This window comes from Triticum aestivum, chromosome 7D (genome assembly GCF_018294505.1).
Source record: "Triticum aestivum cultivar Chinese Spring chromosome 7D, IWGSC CS RefSeq v2.1, whole genome shotgun sequence".
NCBI classification, from domain to species: Eukaryota; Viridiplantae; Streptophyta; class Magnoliopsida; order Poales; family Poaceae; genus Triticum; species Triticum aestivum.
The window spans coordinates 488,103,598-488,123,571 of record NC_057814.1 but is presented as its reverse complement, the minus strand read 5'-3'; the positions used below and the strand labels follow the sequence as shown (position 1 = coordinate 488,123,571).

Genomic DNA, 19,974 nt, shown 5'->3' with positions numbered 1-19,974 from the left:
AGAGCTCAATTATGATTTCAAACTTGCCGGTGAGAAGAGGCTATCTGACATTAGCTCACTTGATGAGTGGAGAACCCAGGCCTATGAGAATGCCAAACTGTTTAAAGAAAAAGTTAAAAGATGGCATGACAAAAGGATACAAAAGCGTGAGTTTAATGTAGGTGATTATGTTTTGCTATACAACTCTCATTTAAGATTTTTTGCAGGAAAATTTCTCTCTAAATGGGAAGGTCCTTACGTTATCGAGGAGGTCTATCGTTCTGGTGCCATAAAAATTAATAACTTCGAAGGCACAAATCCAAAGGTGGTGAACGGTCAAAGAATCAAACATTATATCTCAGGTAATCCTATAAATGTCGAAACTAATGTTATTGAAACCGTAACCCCGGAGGAGTACATAAGGGACACTTTCCAGAACGTTTCAAACTCTGAAAAGTAATAGGTATGTGGTACAGTAAGTAAACCGACTCCAAAACAGTCCTAATGGCAATTTTTCTCTGTTTTGGAATATTTAAGAAAATAGGAAAATAAGAAGTAGTCCGGGAAGGACACGAGGCGTCCACGAGGGTGGAGGGCGCACCCCCTGCCTCGTGGGCACCTTGTGTGCCCTCCGGACTCCATTTTCTTGCATGATACTTCTTTTGGTCGGTAAAAATTCGTTATATAATCTCCCGAAGGTTTTGACCACTGTATCACGCAAATATCCTCTGTTTTTGTCTTGAGTTGTTTCTGCTGCAGATTAGAGCAAGATGTCTTCTCAAGAGTCAGTCGGGGAGAGTCGGGTGTCTCATCCGACACCGGGACCAGGAGCAAACAGCGACGCTGACCACTTTGGGCCATCAACGGAGGAAGAGATGGAGGCCGACTTGAAAAGGATAGATGCCATGGAGGAGGATCAAGAAGTTACTTCTCGTTTCCGAGCAAGATTCACGATGGGGGAACTACAGAGCTCAGCTATTCCAAACTCGGTCATCCCTTCCAATGTTAGATTTCTTTCTTATGAAAATATGAAAAAGAGTGTTACTTGTTCTCCCGCAGCTATGCAACATCCTTGGGTGAAAGGAGCTTTAGCCGTGACGAGTAAGCTTCGTAAGGAAATAATGGACCTCAAGCAGCAAGTCAATAAGCTCGAGGAGGAGAATCGTATCCTGAGGGGCATCATCGCCAATAATATCACATCACCACCTCCGAAGAAAGAGACATAATCACATGGGTATGGGCACTCCCCTTGGCAACTGCCAAGCTTGGGGGAGGTGCCCCGGTATCGTATCACCATCACACTCCTATCTTTACCGTTTTTCTTAGTCCGATCCTTTTGGTAATATCTTGATCTAGTAGAATAAAGTTTTAATATGATCTAGTTTTGAGTTTTGCTTTATGATCCTTCTATGTAATCGAGTCCATGAGTTATATATAATAAAGATTAGTTTTGAGTCAAGGGCTTGATTATCTTACTATGATCTTGAGGGAATAAAAATAGAAGAGAAGAAAAAGAGTAAAAAGAATTAAAGAGAACATATTGATCTTATAGAGAGTAATGACTTCACATATAAAGAGTATGATGAATAAAAGTTGTTGAGAGTTGACCATAATTTTGATCATCGTTGCAATTAATAGGAAGTAATAAAGAAAGAGAGGTTTTCACATATAAATACACTATCTTGGACATCTTTTATGATTGTGAGCACTCATTAAAATATGACATGCTAAAAAGTTGATGTTGGACAAGGAAGACAACGTAATGGGTTATGTTTTCTTATATCTAAAATAAAGTATATTGTCATGGATTATCCAACATGTTGAGCTTGCCTTTCCCCCTCATGCTAGCCAAATTCTTTGCACCAAGTAGAGATACTACTTGTGCTTCCAAATATCCTTAAACCCAGTTTTGCCATGAGAGTCCACCATACCTACCTATAGATTGAGTAAGATCCTTCAAGTAAGTTGTCATTGTTGCATGCAATAAAAATTGCTCTCTAAATATGTATGATTTATTAGTGTGGAGAAAATAAGCTTTGTACGATCTTGTGATGTGGAAGAAATAAAAGCGACGGACTGCATAATAAAGGTCCATATCACAAGTGGCAATATAAAGTTACGTTCTTTCGCATTAAGATTTTGTGCATCCAACCACAAAAACACATGGCAACCTCTGCTTCCCTCTGCGAAGGGCCTATCTTTTATTCTTGTCTTATACCTTATGCAAGAGTCTTGGTGATCTTCACCTTTCCTTTTTACATTTTATCCTTTGGCAAGCACAGGATGTTGGAAGGATCCTGATATATATATATATATATATATATATATATATATATATATATCCAATTGGATGTAAGTTATCATGAACTATTATTGTTGACATTACCCTTGAGGTAAAAGGTTGGGAGGCAACACTATAAGCCCCTATCTTTCTCTGTGTCCGATTGAAACTCCATACCCATAAGTATTACGTGAGTGTTAGCAATTGTGAAAGACTAAATGATAGTTGAGTATGTGGACTTGCTGAAAAGCTCTTATATTGACTCTTTCCGATGTTATGATAAATTGCAATTGCTTCAATGACTGAGATTATAGTTTGTTAGTTTTCAATGAAGTTTCTGATTCATACTTTACATTGTGAATAGATTGTTACTTTAGCATAAGAAATCATATGACAATATATATATATAATATATATATATATATATGTGTGTATATATATATATATGTTGCTGTTTTAAGAATGATCATGGTGCCCTCATGTCCGTATTTTATTTTATCGACACCTCTATATCTAAACATGTGAACATATTTTTCAATATCGGCTTCCGCTTGAGGACAAGCGAAGTCTAAGCTTGGGGGAGTTGATATGTCCATTTTGCATCATACTTTTATATCGATATTTATTGCATTATGGGCTGTTAAAAGGAGCAAATATTAGAGACCTATTCTGCACAACTCCAAAAGTCCTGAGACTTCACGGAGGCACGTTTTGGAATATATAAAAAATACTGGTGAAAGAATCAACCAGAGGGAGCCCACACCCTGGCCATGAGGGTGGGGGCGCGCCCTACCCCCTGGGCGCGCCCCCTGTCTCGTGGGCCCCCTGGCAGGCCTCCGATGCCCATCTTCTGCTATATGAAGTCTTTCGTCATATAAAAAATGAGAAGAAAGCTTTCGGGACGAAGCGCCGCCGTCTTGAGGCGGAACCAATCTAGGGTTCCGGCGGAGCTGTTCTGCCGGGGAAACATCCCTCCAGGAGGGGGAAATCATCATCATCACCATCGATCCTCTCATCGGGAGGGGGTCAATCTCCATCAACATCTTCACCAGCACCATCTCATCTCAAACCCTAGTTCATCTCTTGTATTCAATCTTTGTCTCAAAACCTCAGATTGGTACCTGTGGGTTGCTAGTAGTGTTGATTACTCCTTGTAGTTGATGCTAGTTGGTTTATTTGGTGGAAGATCATATGTTCAGATCCTTTATGCATATTAATACCCCTCTGATTATGAACATGAATATGATTTTTGAGTAGTTACGTTTGTTCCTGAGGACATGGGAGAAGTCTTGCTATAAGTAGTCATGTGAATTTGGTATTCGTTCGATATTTTGATGAGATGTATGTTGTCTTTCCTCTAGTGGTGTTATGTGAACGTCGACTACATGACACTTCACCATTATTTGGGCCTAGGGGAAGGCATTGGGAAGTAATAAGTAGATGATGGGTTGCTAGAGTGACAGACTTAAACCCTAGTTTATGCGTTGCTTCGTAAGGGGCTGACTTGGATCCATATGTTTCATGCTATGGTTAGGTTTACCTTAATACTTCTTTTGTAGTTGCGGATGCTTGCAATAGGGTTAATCATAAGTGGGATGCTTGTCCAAGGAAGGGCAGTACCCAAGCACCGGTCCACCCACTTATCAAATTATTAAAGTAACGAACGTGAATCATATTAGCGTGATGAAAACTAGCTTGACGATAATTCCCATGTGTCCTCGGGAGCGCTTTCCTTTATATAAGAGTTTATCCAGGCTTGTCCTTTGCTACAAAAAGGATTGGGCCACCTTGCTGCACTTTATTTACTTTTATTACTTGTTACCCGTTACAAATTACCTTATCACAAAACTATCTGTTACCGATAATTTCAGTACTTGCAGAGAATACCTTGCTGAAAACCGCTTATCATTTCCTTCTGCTCCTTGTTGGGTTCGACACTCTTACTTATCGAAAGGGCTATGATAGATCCCCTATACTTGTGGGTCATCAATCAAGCCCGCCACAACTACCTTCAAATGAGTGGTACCCGGCGTAGAAGCTCACTGCACGGGCTCAATCACATTGAAGTTGTCTTCGGTTCGCCGGACAACTTTCGAAGCGAAGACTTGATCTTCGATATTGTCCCGTTCTGCAGTGGCTACCATGCACTTCCCGGGCGGACCGTTTTTGCTCGTTTCAATGCGGTCCCACACTACACCTACCTAAAACTTAAGATGCCCGGTCCACACGGCGTCATCACGATCAATGGAAACAAGGAACGCTCCCTCCGTACCAAGGAACATACCGCGACCATCACAGCCGAAGTACAAAGCGGCCCCGTCAAGTCGCATATCTCATCGGCTATTAAGCCACCGGCCTCTATTACACAGCATCGGTCAATCTTAGAGCTGGATTAGCAGTTCCGCCTCCGTCGTTCGCCACATATGCCCGCAAAGTTCGTATCACGCATGCATAATTATGCACTTAAAATACATTGGTCATAGGCGGAGGCACCATACGGACAGGCCTATAATATGGTTCGCCCTCCTACATCCTTCTTCTCTTTTTTCTAACTATTTCTTATCTTTTGCCACAGGTGAATCAAAACCTGTTCATCCTACGGACCTACAAGGACCTACGCCCGAGCATTTGAGGGTCGTTTGAGGGGCCCGTCTGGGTTAAAAAATCGTGACCGGACAGTGACCGGGCGGCCCGCCCGGGCATATGAGGCGGGTTTGAGAGGTCCAGCTGTAGATGCTCTTAGCACATCTAAGCAACTTCGTCGTATCCTGAGCACCCCAAAACGCCACCCTTAAACTGCGTGAAACACTTCATTTGTTGTCAACTCTAGAAATCTTACCACACACTTTAGCTTTTCTTGTATTTTCCTATTTTCTCCGCTCAACAATCCAATCGTTAAGCCATCTAAAGCCTGTTTGGTTGGGGGGAGTAAAGCTTGGGAATGGGAATTAAGAGGCTATGGCACTAAAAATCCCCTGTATGGTTGGGGGGTATAGGAATTGTGGATGGAAGGGGAAGAGGAATTGACGGGGGAAACTCCCCTGTATCTCTTCCGTGGAGGGCCCTGGTAATTCAGGCTGGGAATGGGAGTTTGACGAACGAAAAAAGAATCTGGCCGTTGCACATGTACCAAACGTTTTCCCCTTCTCTCATGTTGGTTAGATCTGATTTATTTTTTAGAAGAATAATTTCTTGTCCAATTTTGGCAAGCAATTCCCTATAACCGTACCAAACATGGGACTAGGACTAGTGGTCCACTTCCCAAGTCTAATCCTTCTACAAACTCCTTCCTATAAACTCTTGTTCCCTTTCCCTAAAACTACCAAACAGGCTGCTAGTACTTATATTGATAGGGATAGAAGGGTCACTAATTCTAGCATTGTCGAAAATGACACTATTTCTAATTTTACAAATAGTCCAAAATACCACGGCTAACCCAGTGAACATAAGATGTTTGTTCTCAGCTCTAAATTTATTCAACTAACTAGTTAACGAGGCATCGATGGTATGAGGGATACCACACAAATTGAAGGCACATTTATTATATTCCATTGGGTCCTAGCCAAGGAGCACTTCAAGAACAAGTGTTCTATAGATTCATCTAAACCACAAAAAGGGCAAGCACGACTACTAGTTCACCCTCTTATAATTAAGTTCTCCTTGGTCAGGCGATGGCGCATAAGTATGGGGTCGCAATAGTCTTCGAGGGTAGTATTTCACCCAAAATTATCACTGGTACAACCAGCTGCTATACAAACGGTTTTTAACCCCTTTTCGCAATGACATTTTTAAACCATCTTCTAGTGAGTGTGTGCGATAGGGGTCCTTCCCACACGACCCAAAAACCGTCGGGGATAGGGATCCATGATACAGACGCGTTGCCAAATGTAATCGTAGGTGATGCAACAACATATCGCACACACCACATTCTGACACACGTGTGGGATTGGTGATCAAACGTTTCTAATAAAATGGTGAAACCAAACGGTGTTCATACTGAACCATTTGCGAAACAGTATCTAAGGCACACGAGCCATCGTAGGAACTGTGTGTGATATGTGTCCCATTGCACACGAGTTTTCTGCGGAAATTGTCTGCTATGCATGACACCATCGCACACATTTCGCGAACAACTACCGTGTGTGATAATGTGCTATCACAAACGGTTCAAGAGCCTCTTCGCACATATACAAGTGCTGCAGATCATCTGTGATTTGTTGTGTATCACCGACGGTTGCGGTATGAGTGACGTGTGCTTTCTGTTTGGGATCGCACACGTTTCCTGAAAAATGTACAAGTGGGATGGCATTTTACATTGGGCACGGTTTACTATAAGCTCTCGTGTGTGCGCGATAATGTGCTATCATAAACGGTTCGGGAGCCCCTACGCACACGTAAAAGTGAATTAGCATATGCGTAGGGGAACACGTATGATTAATTATGTACTGCATATATATAAATTCCAATGATTTAGCGGCTAACTCTTACTCATTGTTTCAGGAGAAGGCATACTGAAATCTTCATTATCACCAGTGGGCTTGATGTAGTGATTCAGGAAGAAGTTGCTGATAAATCTCCTAACCATCAGCAATTCACAAGCGTGGAGCGGTTCAGGGGTCCTTGGTTCAAAGATTAGCTACAATATTTATAAGATCAGAATGTGCCATATGAGTGGAGTAGAAGATATTAATTAAGATAGACTTGCTGGTACTAATTCGCGAGCATCTTCACAACTATCAGCAGATTTGCAGATGGAGATCATGTGTCTACAAAATTAGTATCCACAAAGGTGGGTTCCTGCTTGTTGCTGAGGAAACTTAATTTTTTTTACAAAATTAGTCATGTATTTGCCCTTTTAGGAACAACCTAAACAGCTATTAGATGTATTTTGTTTTCTTTGGACAGAAATAGAAATATATTTATTTAGAAACTTGAACATTTGACTAGTGTAACAAAATTTATTTGCAAACATTGGATATATTTTTCGAAAATAACGGATTTTGGTGTCTTACTGGAGAAACGATCTCGTGCTGCAGAGGTAGTTCCCTCTTGAACATGTTCCCTTGTTTAGTTTTTCACAATGAGAACACACTGCAAATGAAGATGAATTTTCACAACATCAATTCTTGAACTAGATATGAATGCAAATTAATTTCAACATCATAGAATTCAATATCTATCCATGAATTGCTGAAGATGCGTCAGATCCTGGGGCTTTATTGACTCTCTGCGAGAATCCATGTAATAAACTATGTTCTTGTTTGGAACAATGAATACCAAGATTCAGTGATTGCTATAGATTAAGAAACCATGAACTTACGAATTGTGTCGAAATCTGAAAGACAATCAGTGTATGTGTGGTTGTTTATTTGACTTGCCCTTCATGATATGGCCAGAGAAATGATTGTGCATAGGACGTGTTTTCGAAGATGTGACACAAGAGGTTTACGAGTTTGGGCCCCTCGCTATGGAGGTAAAGACCCTACATCTAGAGCTGCTGGAGCTGTTTTTCTTATGTCTCGATGAGTACAATGGATGCTAACCTCTCTCCAAGTGCTATGGGGCGGCTTAGAGCAACTCTACTAGACCCCTTAAAACGTCCCAACCCACAAAATAACCGCCCTTTTACGGTTTCGGGCGGAAAAGGTTGCCTGATCAGACACCGTATTGGCGTCCAACTTGTAAAAAAAATTGCGGGGCGCGAAAAAATTTCGCTCTCAACCTTTAGATTCACTAGGTGGGAGGCCGACCCGAGCGTGACCCCTATCAGCTGCGAGATTTGGCGGGAGGGACATTTCCGCGAGGTAGTTCCCGCCTCCCCTCCCCTCCACCGCCGACCACGTCCCTCTGCCCGCTCCGGAGCACCTTCCCCGGCTTCCCTCGCCGCCATGGAAGCCTCTCAGCCGTCACCGTGGATGCCATCCATGCGCCACCTCATTCCGCAGATCTCTTCGCAGGCCATGCCGCGCTCGTCGCCATTCAAGGCTCCACCGCGCCACACCGCAAGCGGCAGGGCAATGTCATCGTCCAGGGCGGCGCTCCCGCGGGCCCTGCTGGGAAGGCAGGCGCGCCTGCTGGCCCCGCCGCCTCTGTTGCGAATTCGGTCGGTCACCCGCCGGTGAAGAATGGGAAGGCTTCCGGTGTGAAACGCAAGAAGCTCACAGCTAGAGCTACCCTATCAACACCTCCCTCGATAGCTCCGGCATGAACAGCCCCGAGAATGCCCGCCGACGGTGCTGCTGCCACCGCCCCCGAGGTGTTTGACGGAATGGCCCCGCGGTATGATGCTTCAATTGCTTGCACTTCTTTCACTTTTTGTCCATTGAGCGTGTTCGTGAGTTATGGAGCTAATTTGTAGCGCTAGTTAGCATGAAGCGATTGCCGACTTCATGCAAATGTTGGACGACAACACCATCGACATCGATTAAGTCCCGATCAGTTATTACGTTTACAATGAGATGGATGATGGCATGCATGGTCACGGTGAGTAAGGAGCTGATATGGAGGAGGTTGACGAGGGGGTGTTCGACGAAGCACAAGCAAAATCACGGGCAAGATCAAAGAACTACATGCGATTGGAAGATAAAGTCTTGATCAAGGCTTGGGAAGCGGTTTCTATTGATGCGTGCATCGGCACCGACCAAACTGCGAAGCAGTATTGGCAAAGGATCGAGGATCAATACCTCTGCATGATGGCAAAGTATCCCAACAGGACGCCACACACCTTTCGGTGTCCCCAAGGTCATTGGGACGTGATCAAGCCAATTTGTAGCCGTTGGGCTGCATGCTTGCAACAAGTCCACAATGCACCTCCAAGTGGTACCGTTGAATCTGACTATATGAGTTTGTTTTCATGTCGCAAGTTGTGCAAATCTTTTGTAGTCGTCCGAGTGGTTGCATAATTTGACATTATTTTCATTTTGTAGGACAAAATTGCGCAAGGGAGGTACAAAGACATGGAAGGTTCCGGTAAGAAGGCATTTCAACTAGAGCATTGTTGGGAACTTCTCAAGGACATCGAGAAGTGGAAGTTGATTGACAAAGAATCACCACCGAAGAGAGGTGCACTCACCAAGATTGATGATGATGAAGATGAAGATGATGACGACCCAAGAAACAAGAACAAGCCTGATGGAAACAAAAAGGCCAAGGACAAGATCAAGAAGGAAGCAGAGGCTTCAAGCTTGCAGGACAAGCTAGATCGCATGGTCAAGTCCAATGAGCTATTGGTGATCAAGACATTGGAGGCAAAAAAGGAGTTGGCCGAGAAGAAGGCTCAAGAGAAGCAAGAGAAGTGGAAACTACTCAAGGAGGAGACCATGCGCAAGGCCGCCATTGAGAAGAGAAGAGCCATGGCCGACGAGAACAAAGACATGGCCAAGCTTCTTGCCGAGGAGAAGAAGATCATGATGATGAATCGAAATGAGATGGATGAGGTCACCAAAGAATGGCATGACATTGCAAGGTTGGAGATCTTGGAGAGGAGGAGGATAGCCGCAATCGGTGCCAATGTTCGGTGGTGGTTCGGCAAGTGGTGCTGCCAATGGTGGTGGTGAAGATTTCATCGTGTGATGATGATGATGATGAAGTGATGATGGATGCGATGTCTTTTGGGTTGTGGCCCGAAACTATGTTCAAATGACGCCAAAACTGTGTTTGAATTCTCCAAATTTGTGTTTATTTATCAAAATCGCGGTCAATTGCATAGTGTGGTTTTACGGTTTGAGGGGCGAAATCGGCAGCGCGCCGAACAGAGCCCGCAAACCCGAGCGGCAAAAGAGAATATCCTCTGCAACCGATTTCGACCCTTAAAATGCGCTTTTCTCGTCCCTTACCCCGGTTATAAGGGTCACGGGTTTAAGGGGTCTGCTAGATATAGAATGGGTCGCCCCTTGAGCTAGCCCATTACGAGGAGGGGTTGATGAATATGTTTATTACAGGCGTTACTACTGATAACTGAAGGTTTAATTGCTAGTAACGCCCGACGTCGTGCTCCTCGGTCGCTTCAGATCCCGCACGGTCCCTTCGCCTCCCTGGTACGGGTGTGGGTGGGGTAACCGAGTGAATGCGGAGCGGTCGAGTGACCAGACAACATCCGAGCGGATGGATGCCATCCGAGTGAAATAATTATTGGTGAACACTTGAGTGTGCTTGTGGTTCGAGGGCCTCACTGTCTGTTGATGTGGGGTCCTAGGTTAGCCGGAGATGTCTACTTCTTGACCCTATCGACCCATCAGTCTGCCCTAGATAAATATATCGGGCAATATAAGGGGTGGCATTGATGCAATGACATAAATTGCATCTCAATATACAAATATACTAGTACAAGCTTGGATAAAAAAGAGAGGAATTTCACTAACCTACCATAGATTTTTTATTTTTTTTGAGTTGAACTAACCTACCATAGATAAATAAAAAAAGAGTGAGCCCGTCTCAAAAAGAGAGCAAAAAAGAAAAGCGAAACGACGCTTAGTGGGCTGCTCCATTCCGGCCAGAATCATACCAAACCCTCGCGTCCCACCATGGCCGACGGCGCCGCCTCCCTCCTCCCCACCGCCGGCTGCGACGGCGAGGACCGAATCAGCGCCCTCCACGACGACCTCCTCTGCGCCATCATCTCCCGCCTCTCCGTCACGGACGCCGCCGGCACCACCGCCCTCTCCCCCCGCTGGCGCCACCTCTGGCACTCCACACCGCTCGTCCTCGACGATGTCGACCTCCACGAGTCCGCCCGTGACGCCATAGTCTCCTGGGTGCTTGCCGACCACCCGGGCCCCTTCCGCGCCGTCCGCCTCGCCGGATGCAGGTTCGCCTCCCTGGACCATGACCTCGCCGAGTGGCCGCGCCTCCTCGTCACCAAGGGCATTCAGAAACTCGTCCTCGTCAACAAGCACATCCAGCCCCAGCACGCCTCCCCGCGCCTCCCCGCTGAAATCCTCCGCTGCGACTCGCTCCAGCGCCTCTTGCTGGGCTTCTGGACGTTCCCCGCCGACGTCTCCCACGGCGCCGACGTCTTTCTTCCCCACCTCCACAGTCTCAATATGATAAGGATTGACATGAGCGATCATGACCTGGAGTGTTTGATTGCTGCCATTCCCGTTCTGAAGACCCTTGTGCTCGCCCGCAACGAGCCCAAGCATGTGCGTCTCCGCAGCCAAAGCCTCCATTGCGTGGTCGTTGACGGATCCCCGGTGAAGGAGGTCGCCGTGATGGAAACGCCGCTCTTGGATCGCCTTATCTTGGTGGAACCGCCTCCTAGTGCTATTGGAGGTGCTGGTATGAGGGTCAAGATTACCTGTGCACCCAACCTGCGGGTGTTTGGCTACCTGGAGCCGAGAGCTCACAAGCTGCAGATCGGCGATGATGTCATCGAGGTACGGTTACCTCTCCATCTCTATCTCAACATGATTTTTTTTTTTAAATGGTCAAAGGGTGTTGCATATGTTCATAAATCTTGTCAGGACGTACAAGTGGATAGGTGATCTATCTTCTCAGCATGAAATTATTTAGGATTTTAGAAAATCATTCCATCCACTGAGATCCATCCACCATAGTCTTCTCTACGATTATAAAACTGCTAATGAGTTATGATATTTGTATTTCTTTTGGTGCAAATTATTCCATCCATCCATCAAGAACACTGTGGTTCATATGTGTGAGTATGATGTGTATCTGTCTCGGTGCGCCGCATTGCAGCCAAACATAATAGTGTGCCCAAGAACTGTGCTTCCAGGCGTCAAGATATTGGCCTTGAGGGTGAATTTTGGTGTTTTCGAGGAGGTCAACATGCTTGCCAGCTTCCTTAGATGCTTTCCCAATGTTGACATGCTTCACATCGAGGTTTCTCCCAATTCTTTCTGTTAGTTGATCATTTGGCAATGTTATAATCAATTACTAGCAGCATGATCCATATATGCAATTGAACTGTTTACGCACTGGCATAAATTTGCAGTCTCTCCTGCATGATCCATCCGTACCTGGCTATGAACCCACTGGGGAGCACCATGCCAAGTTCTGGCAGGAGGCCAGTCCGATCAAATGCTTGCGATCACATGTCAAAAGGATGGTTATCCACAAATATCAAGGGCATCAAAACGAATTTGAATTCCTCAAGTTCATCTCCAAGGATGCCCTGGAGCTGCATTCTTTGGTGCTTGTGCCACCTAAAGAAAAAATGTCTTTACCGAACGAGGTGAATGAGATGATAAACAGACTGGGATGTCCACGGTTACGGGCATGGGCCTCTAAAGTGTTGCTGGTGTTGACTAAAGTAGACATTGGTTTTAGCTTGCAGAAATCAGCTGACCTTACGGTCGATGACCCTTTTCGCTGCTCAATGCATGGCTAATTAGCTATATGTATACCTGATCGATCCGTCTTTTGGGGACTCACTGACATTTGTACTGGAAGATCACACAGTTTAAGTTTGTAAGGCAATGCCTTCCCTTGTGTTGGACCATGTTTCAACTACCTTATGTATGTTTCAAGTTTCAACTACCATGATTGTGTGTATTTAAGTATCTAAGCTAGCAGAACTACTGAACTGGCTAGTGTCATCTTGTCATGATATCAAACGTGGTGTATTATTAGTGATAAAATTAGCAACACTGTCAAGATCACATTCTGGAATCTGAATATAGTACGCCTGCTTTGTAGCATGTGTTAGGTGCCATTTTCCTAGCTTCGCTTTGCTTCTGCAGAGTGTCACCTTTGTCAGTTAATTTAACAAACACCTCTTGTCAGTTTTCGTTCATATCATCAGAATATACCGAGCTAGGTTGACAAGTTTTCTGGTGTTATAGCAACAGAAAGAAAAATTAAACTTGTGCTGGAACTGAATTGAGTAAGACTTCCGGCATGATGCTGTTATATGCACAAAGGCCATATGACTGAGCCGCGGAAGGTGTCCTTTTTTTTTTCTGGCGTGAGTCAATGCAGGTTTTTTGTGTGGCAAAAACTGAGCTAGTCCCAGAAGAAGATTTCAACTACACTGGACCTGACTGGCTCCTCCACATGGTAAGTAAGTGCCTATTCAGCCGGCCTCCGCTCCTGGAGCGGCTGGAGTAGCTGTGGAGTGGCACCGAACGCGTTGGCTCCATGCTCTCCCAGAGCAGAGCGGAGCGGCTTGTAGGCCATTTTTCAGAGTTGCAAAAGTGCCGCTCGGCGCGCTCCCCATCTAGATGGAGCTGGGAGTTGAAAAGTGGGGAGTGGAGGCCTGCCGAACAGGCTCTAAATCTTGTTCTGAAACTTGACCTTTGTATCCTGCTGTTATCCTGCACAAAGGCCATATGACACGTTAGGAACAACACAGTTCATAATAAGGCCAAAAAATCTCACATCTTTGCTTAGTGCACTTCCTGCAAAGCCACCTCCAATCTCGTGATCAAATTAGTGGAACAATTCCTGACATGGAAAGAAGATCGGTGACGTTTGCAGGGCCGTGGTTTGCCCAGAGCCGTGGAAATGGCCACCCCAGGATGGATTAGGATGAATGTGGATGGATTTGTCACTGAAGCCACTGATCAAGGGAGCCATGATGGTTTGGCGTTGCTGTACTTTCTAGCTGCAAAAACACCTCAGAATTGTACTCACGCTGGAGAAGTTGACTGTTCTGGCGCTATTGCCTCTGCATTCTGAAATCTGGGCTACTAGCAAAGACATCGAAATCGGTGACCACGCTAAACCTTCGACCCTTTAGAGCATCTACAGCCAGACTTAGCAAATACGCCCCCCTAAACATCCGTGGACGCGTCTAGACAGTCCCGGACGGCCCCTCATATGTGATGTCGGGTAGCCACACTCCTCGAATCAAACCTTTAACTGTATCTCCTCCCCTCCGTCTCTCCTTCCAAGGGAAGAGGTGGCTAGGGTTCCTGCTTCCCGGCGCTCCTTCCAAGGGAAGAGGTGGCTAGGGTTCCTGCTTCCCGGCGGCGGCGACACCAATCTGCCACGTCTCTTGTGACCTGAGGGCCATGGGGGTATGTTGGATTCCAGCCCTTGCCGGCGGGAGGGCTCTGTTTTTAGGAGTTTCTTCAAGTTTTGTTAGGGTTTGTGTCCTGCTCAGGAAGGCGAGACCGTGGTGGCTTCCTGAAGATGGAATAAGATTCTCCCCGCCAAGCCCCCGTACCGGTGGGCTTCTAGCATCGTCGGAGGGCGTCTGGAGGTGTGTCTCCTGCGGTGTGAGAGCCTGGATGGATAGGTATGATAAACTACTCATATCACCAAGCAATTGCTTCTTTTCCGGGAGCCCATTCGATGGGTGACCGACTAGGAAGTTGGTCCCAGGTGCGCACGAGTGAGGACAAAGTGCACATGAAAGATTAGTGTTGATCTATGAGGCCAGTCTAGAACCCGCTAGGAGTAACCACTAGTAACCGATGGGTGTATCCGGGGCGTTACAAGTTGGTATCAGAGCCGACCCTCGTGGTTACACGGATGTTTGTGGGTCAGGTGCGCGGTCATGTTGTGCATGACGTTTGTGACCCCTCGTGGTACAAGGGCATGGCAATGTGTCGAACTGGACAACAATGACGCAAATACATCGGCATCGTCTGCCAAGACCAAAGTCGGCGCGGTTTACACGGCCACACCTCCCCGAACCCACATCTGGCTTTCGGTCCGCAAACCCTAGAGGGTTGCGGATCTCTAGCATCAAGCATTGTCGACGTCGGAGAAAGCTTCGGCCGCCACGGGCCTCCAGCTTCGAACCCGGGCACATGATCCCTTGATCCACTTCCCATAGGCACTGCCACATGAAGCCACGTCCTGGCCAGTCATCCCTGACGGAAGGGTCGCTGTCGTGGCCGTGTCTAGAGCCGCCGCTCCGGTGCCCTTGCGTCGTAGATCTTCGTCGAGTCCGTCCTCCCTACGCTGTCACCGGGATCGCGCCGCCGGGAGGAGCAGATGTTGTAGGAAGATCTCGTGCAGTCGTGCTCCGCACCTCCAGGCAGCCGCAACACTGCCGCAGGATGCGAGATCCCCGCCACCCCCTTCACCAGCGGCCACCTCTAAGGACGGCGAGGGAGGAGGGGGTGGCGGGGGCGGGGGCTAGGGTTAGCTCCCCCGGTCGCCCTTGGAGGAGGCCACGCGAGGTATGCAAGTCTCTTGATCTGTTTTCTCAGGGGTCCCTTATTTTTGTTTATATATTTAAAAACTTTCAATACATATAGTCCAAAATTTAATTTACTCAAAACTAAAAGAACTAGAATTTGCAAAATGTTAATGAAGTGAAAAAATTCTTAGCATATTTTTTTATAAAGTTAAACCTTTCAAAAACTTGTTTATGACATTTTAGAAATGTTCACGCGTTTCAGAGAAATGTACGTGCCATTTTTTGAAAATGCTTATAAAATGTAAATTTATTTTTGTGTTATTAGAAAAAGTTGTACCATTCAAAAATTGTACATTATTTAGAAAACAAATCATGCATTTCAAAAAAATACATTCGTGATAATTTTTAAAAATATTTATACAATGTAAACTAATGTCCATGTAGTTTAAAAACATTGTTTTGTTCATTAGAAAAATGTTTCAACGTGTGTTTAATAAATGTTTAACCATATTCGAAAAATGATCAAAGCATGTGTTCGGAAAAATGTTAAACATGTATAAGTTTTTTCATGTGCATGCAAAAAATGTAAAATGTGTATTAAAAACAGTACATATCAAAACATATTTTTAAAAATGTTAATCATGTATTTAATTTTTTTAAACATGTATAAAACTGTTTCATATGTACGAAGAATTTAATATATATGAAACAAGTGTAGACATTGAAACATATATTTGAAAAAAAAAGATTACCATATATTTGGAAAAATGTAAGTGTGTATAAAAATGTTCTCAATGTATATAGAAAATGTACAGTGTAAATAAAAAATGTAGACATATGTTGAAAACAATTAAGAAACAGAAAAAGGAAACCGTGAAGAAACACAGAAAATCAAAACCCCAAACGAGAACTGTTGAAACAATAAAAAAGAGGAAAATTGTGCAGCCAAACAAATAGCTCACATTTGGACCGCCTGCATCAAATCGTTCCCTTTATAGGTATGGTTAATAGTATAGTCAGACCCTAAAAAATAGAGTATAGTCAGCGGTTGATTATATGATGCTGCCATATCATTTATTGTCAAAATTATTACCGGTAAGTATGATAGTTAGATATAAAATGTATTACTTTATCGATACATGATTAACCTCACTTTATCTAAAGTGTCTAAAATAACATGTTGCGGCTGGCTGTTAATCTCTAGCCCACTTCTCTTCTCTCCCCTCTTCTTTCTTCTCCAGTTCAGCAAAAATCCTCTATAATACTAAGCTCACTAGGTTTAAAAAGCCCACATTCAATTGAGGTCTACAATCAGAATTGGGTCACCAATTTTGAACGGGTCAACAATTTCGCAAAGCTCTCTCATTCAATTCTTTTACACTATATACCATGCTTTCTAATTTGTAAGGCCTCACAATTAATCGAGGTATTCAATTTAGAATTGTGTCATCCGATTTTGACAGGGTCAATAATTTCTCAAGCTCTCTCATTCAATTCTTCTAATACACTATATTTCTCTAATTTTGAAGCCTTTTCATTCAATTGAGATATTGAAAGGATCGAGAAGAGGTGTCTAGAGGGGGGTGATTAGACCCCTTAACAAAGAAAAGTAGCAGTTTTTAATTTCTTCAAGTTAAGGTGGAGTTTTAGCACAAGTTTAAACATTCACAATACATTTCAAGCAAGCATGGCAAGAGTATATGAGCAACGGAAAGTAAAGCATGCAAGTTGAAAGAAAGTAAAGGGATGGGATTGGAGTGTGCAAACGCAATTGGAGACACGGAGATTTTTGACGTGGTTCCGATAGGTGGTGCTATCATACATCCACGTTGATGGAGACTTCAACCCACGAAGGGTAACGGTTGCGCGAGTCCACGGAAGGCTCCACCCACGAAGGGTCCATGAAGAAGCAACCTTGTCTATCCCACATGGCCATCACCCACGAAGGACTTGCCTCACTTGGATAGATCTTCACGAAGTAGGCGATCTCCTTGCCCTTACAAACTCCTTGGTTCAACTCCACAATCTTGACGGAGGCTCCCAAGTAACACCTAACCAATCTAGGAGACACCACTCTCCAAAAGGTAATAGATGGTGAGTTGATGATGAACTCCTTGCTCTTGTGCTTCAAATGATAGTCTCCCCAACACTCAACTCTCTCTCTCAGATTTGGATTTGGTGGAAAGATGATTTGAGTGGAAAGCAACTTGGGGAAGGCTAGAGATCAAGATTCTTGTGGTTGGATTGGAATATCTTGGTCTCAACACATGAGTAGGTGGTTCTCTCTTAGAAAATGAATGCTGGAAGTGTAGGCACGTTCTGATGGCTTTCCCCCCGAATGGAGGATGGGTGGAGGGGTATATATAGCATCCACACAAAATCTAGCCGTTACACACAATTTACTAAACTCGATGGGACCGAAAACTGAGACTCGGTCAGACCGATTTAGTTCAAAATGTGAACGTTAGGCTTTTCGGTGGGACCGATATGATCAACTCGGTGGGACCGATGTGCTAGGGTTAGGGTAAAACCTCAACTCGGTTTGACCGATTACACAAACTCGGTGAGACCGATTTTGGTAATAAGCAAAACAGAGAGTTGGTCAAGCAAACTCGGTGGGACCGATTGCGTATCTCGGTGAGACCGAAATGATTGCAACATGCAACATAGAGTTTGCAAGCCCATCTCAGTGAGACCGGGATCTCATAGGTGAGACCGAACTGATTAGGGTTTCTGGTAGTGGCTATGTCAAGTGAACTCGGTGGCACCGGATAGATCAAATTGGTAGGGCCGAGTTTGACTTTAGGTTTAGGACATATGTGGAAATGAGAAAGTTGTTGAGGGCTTTGGAGCATATCACTAAGCACTTTGAGCAAGCAAGCCATTAAGCAACACCTCATCCCCTTTTAATAGTATTGGCTTTCCTATGGACTCAACATGATCTTGGATCACTAAAATGAAAATGTAGAGTCTTGAGCTTTTGCCAATCTTTGTCCTTAGCATCTTGAAGGGGTTCCACATCCTCTTGTCCATGCCACGCCTTTGTTGAACTCATCTGAAATATACTAGATGAAAATATTATTCCAACAAGAGATATGTTGACATTAATTACCAAAACCACCCAGGGAGCACTTGTGCTTTCAATCTCCCCCTTTTTGGTAATTGATGACAACATACATCAAAGCTTTGGATAAAGATATGAAGAATAACAAGTAAAGCTTTGAAAAGACATGTAACATGCATAGGCTCCCCCTACATGTATGCAATCATGTAAATATAGAATATAAGATCATGTGAATGCATGAGCATGTCAGAGCAAGCAATGAGTTACATGTATCTTGGTTATATGCATCAGAGCAAATGGTGTAGATACAGGAAGTATACCTTCATGTTCATGAGTCCTTCTTGCAAACAATATGTACATCAGCAAGAGATCATCATGCACATGAGTGTGATGCATATACTTACCTTGTGGTCTTGAGCTGGCTTTGGAAGAGATGAACCTGAGTAAACAAGGTTAGATAACACAGAAACATCTACTAAACAGAGCAAGAACAACAAACCACAAGAGTACCAAGATTGGGATGACATGTAGTGAGTGAGTACTAGGTACCCTATTGGATATAGACATGTCCCCAAAGAGTAAAGATATGCAATGAATTCGAAGATTTCCTTCCCTTAGATGTCTTTCTCCCCCTGAATCTTATATTGGATAATAGGAGAAGATAGGGAAAAAGAAAATCAGAGCAAAACAAACATAACATAACATATACATGTCTTTTCCCCTCTTAAAGACATGTGAGTTCTCTCCTCTTTGAATACCAATCATCTGGGAAGACTAAGAAATTTTTCCTTCCCATAGGGTCTCTCTCCCCCTTTGATGTGATTAAGCTTTGATGTGATCTCTCTCTCCCCCTTTGACATCATTTTCCAAGAAGGGATCTTCTAGAGTGTGAGTCGAATAGGTTTGGTCCTTGAGTCACATGACAAAGCAGCATATAGAATGTGATGCATGTAGAGGACAAGAATCATTGAGTGGAGTAGGAACAAATATGCAGGATGCAAATGGCAAAGTGTTTTCTCAGTATTGAAATCGGTTACTCCGAGTTATTTGCTTCGGTGGCACCGAGTTATTTCGGTTTAGCTGACAAGAACAAATCGGTGCCGAATTCAACACAGAGAGAAAAACAATTGTCATCTCAGCTCACTTAGGCAAATAAGATTTCACAAATATTTGCAAGGAATTTACTGAAATATTTGCAATGAATTGGATGCAGGGAATGCAAAACATAACAGAGAAAAGAAAAGAAATCTAGATGAAGTTTTTTTTGATAAAAGGGAAACTCACATGCAAGAAACAAATGCAAGAACATAGAAAAACACTAGAGAACTTCATCTAGAATTGGTCGGCGACAAAGTCACCTATGTTAGAGTATATTGATTGAGGAGTCAAGTGAGAACACTTGATTGTAGGTCATACTCATCGTTTAAGCTCAAAATGGGGTTGCCATTTTTAGTTTAAGCATTTTGATGTATTCACATCTTGTTGAGCTGCTTTGACCCATGACTTGGGGTAAAGCTTCTCTAAGATGGAATAACATACCTTGAGTGGTGGTGTTGATCTTGATCATCTAGTTGGACTTGTGTGGGATGCTCAAGGTTG

General features: G+C 44.2%; 1 protein-coding gene across 1 annotated transcript; it reads left to right on the top strand.

The window, feature by feature from the left end:
• Positions 1 to 10,713: 10,713 nt before the first annotated feature.
• LOC123165890 (FBD-associated F-box protein At5g60610) lies at positions 10,714 to 12,853 on the top strand. Its single transcript, XM_044583633.1, has 3 exons — positions 10,714 to 11,634; positions 11,957 to 12,100; positions 12,213 to 12,853. Exons 1-3 carry the CDS (start codon positions 10,783 to 10,785, stop codon positions 12,606 to 12,608), a joined length of 1,392 nt encoding a protein of 463 aa, XP_044439568.1. The 5' UTR covers positions 10,714 to 10,782; the 3' UTR covers positions 12,609 to 12,853.
• Positions 12,854 to 19,974: the final 7,121 nt, after the last annotated feature.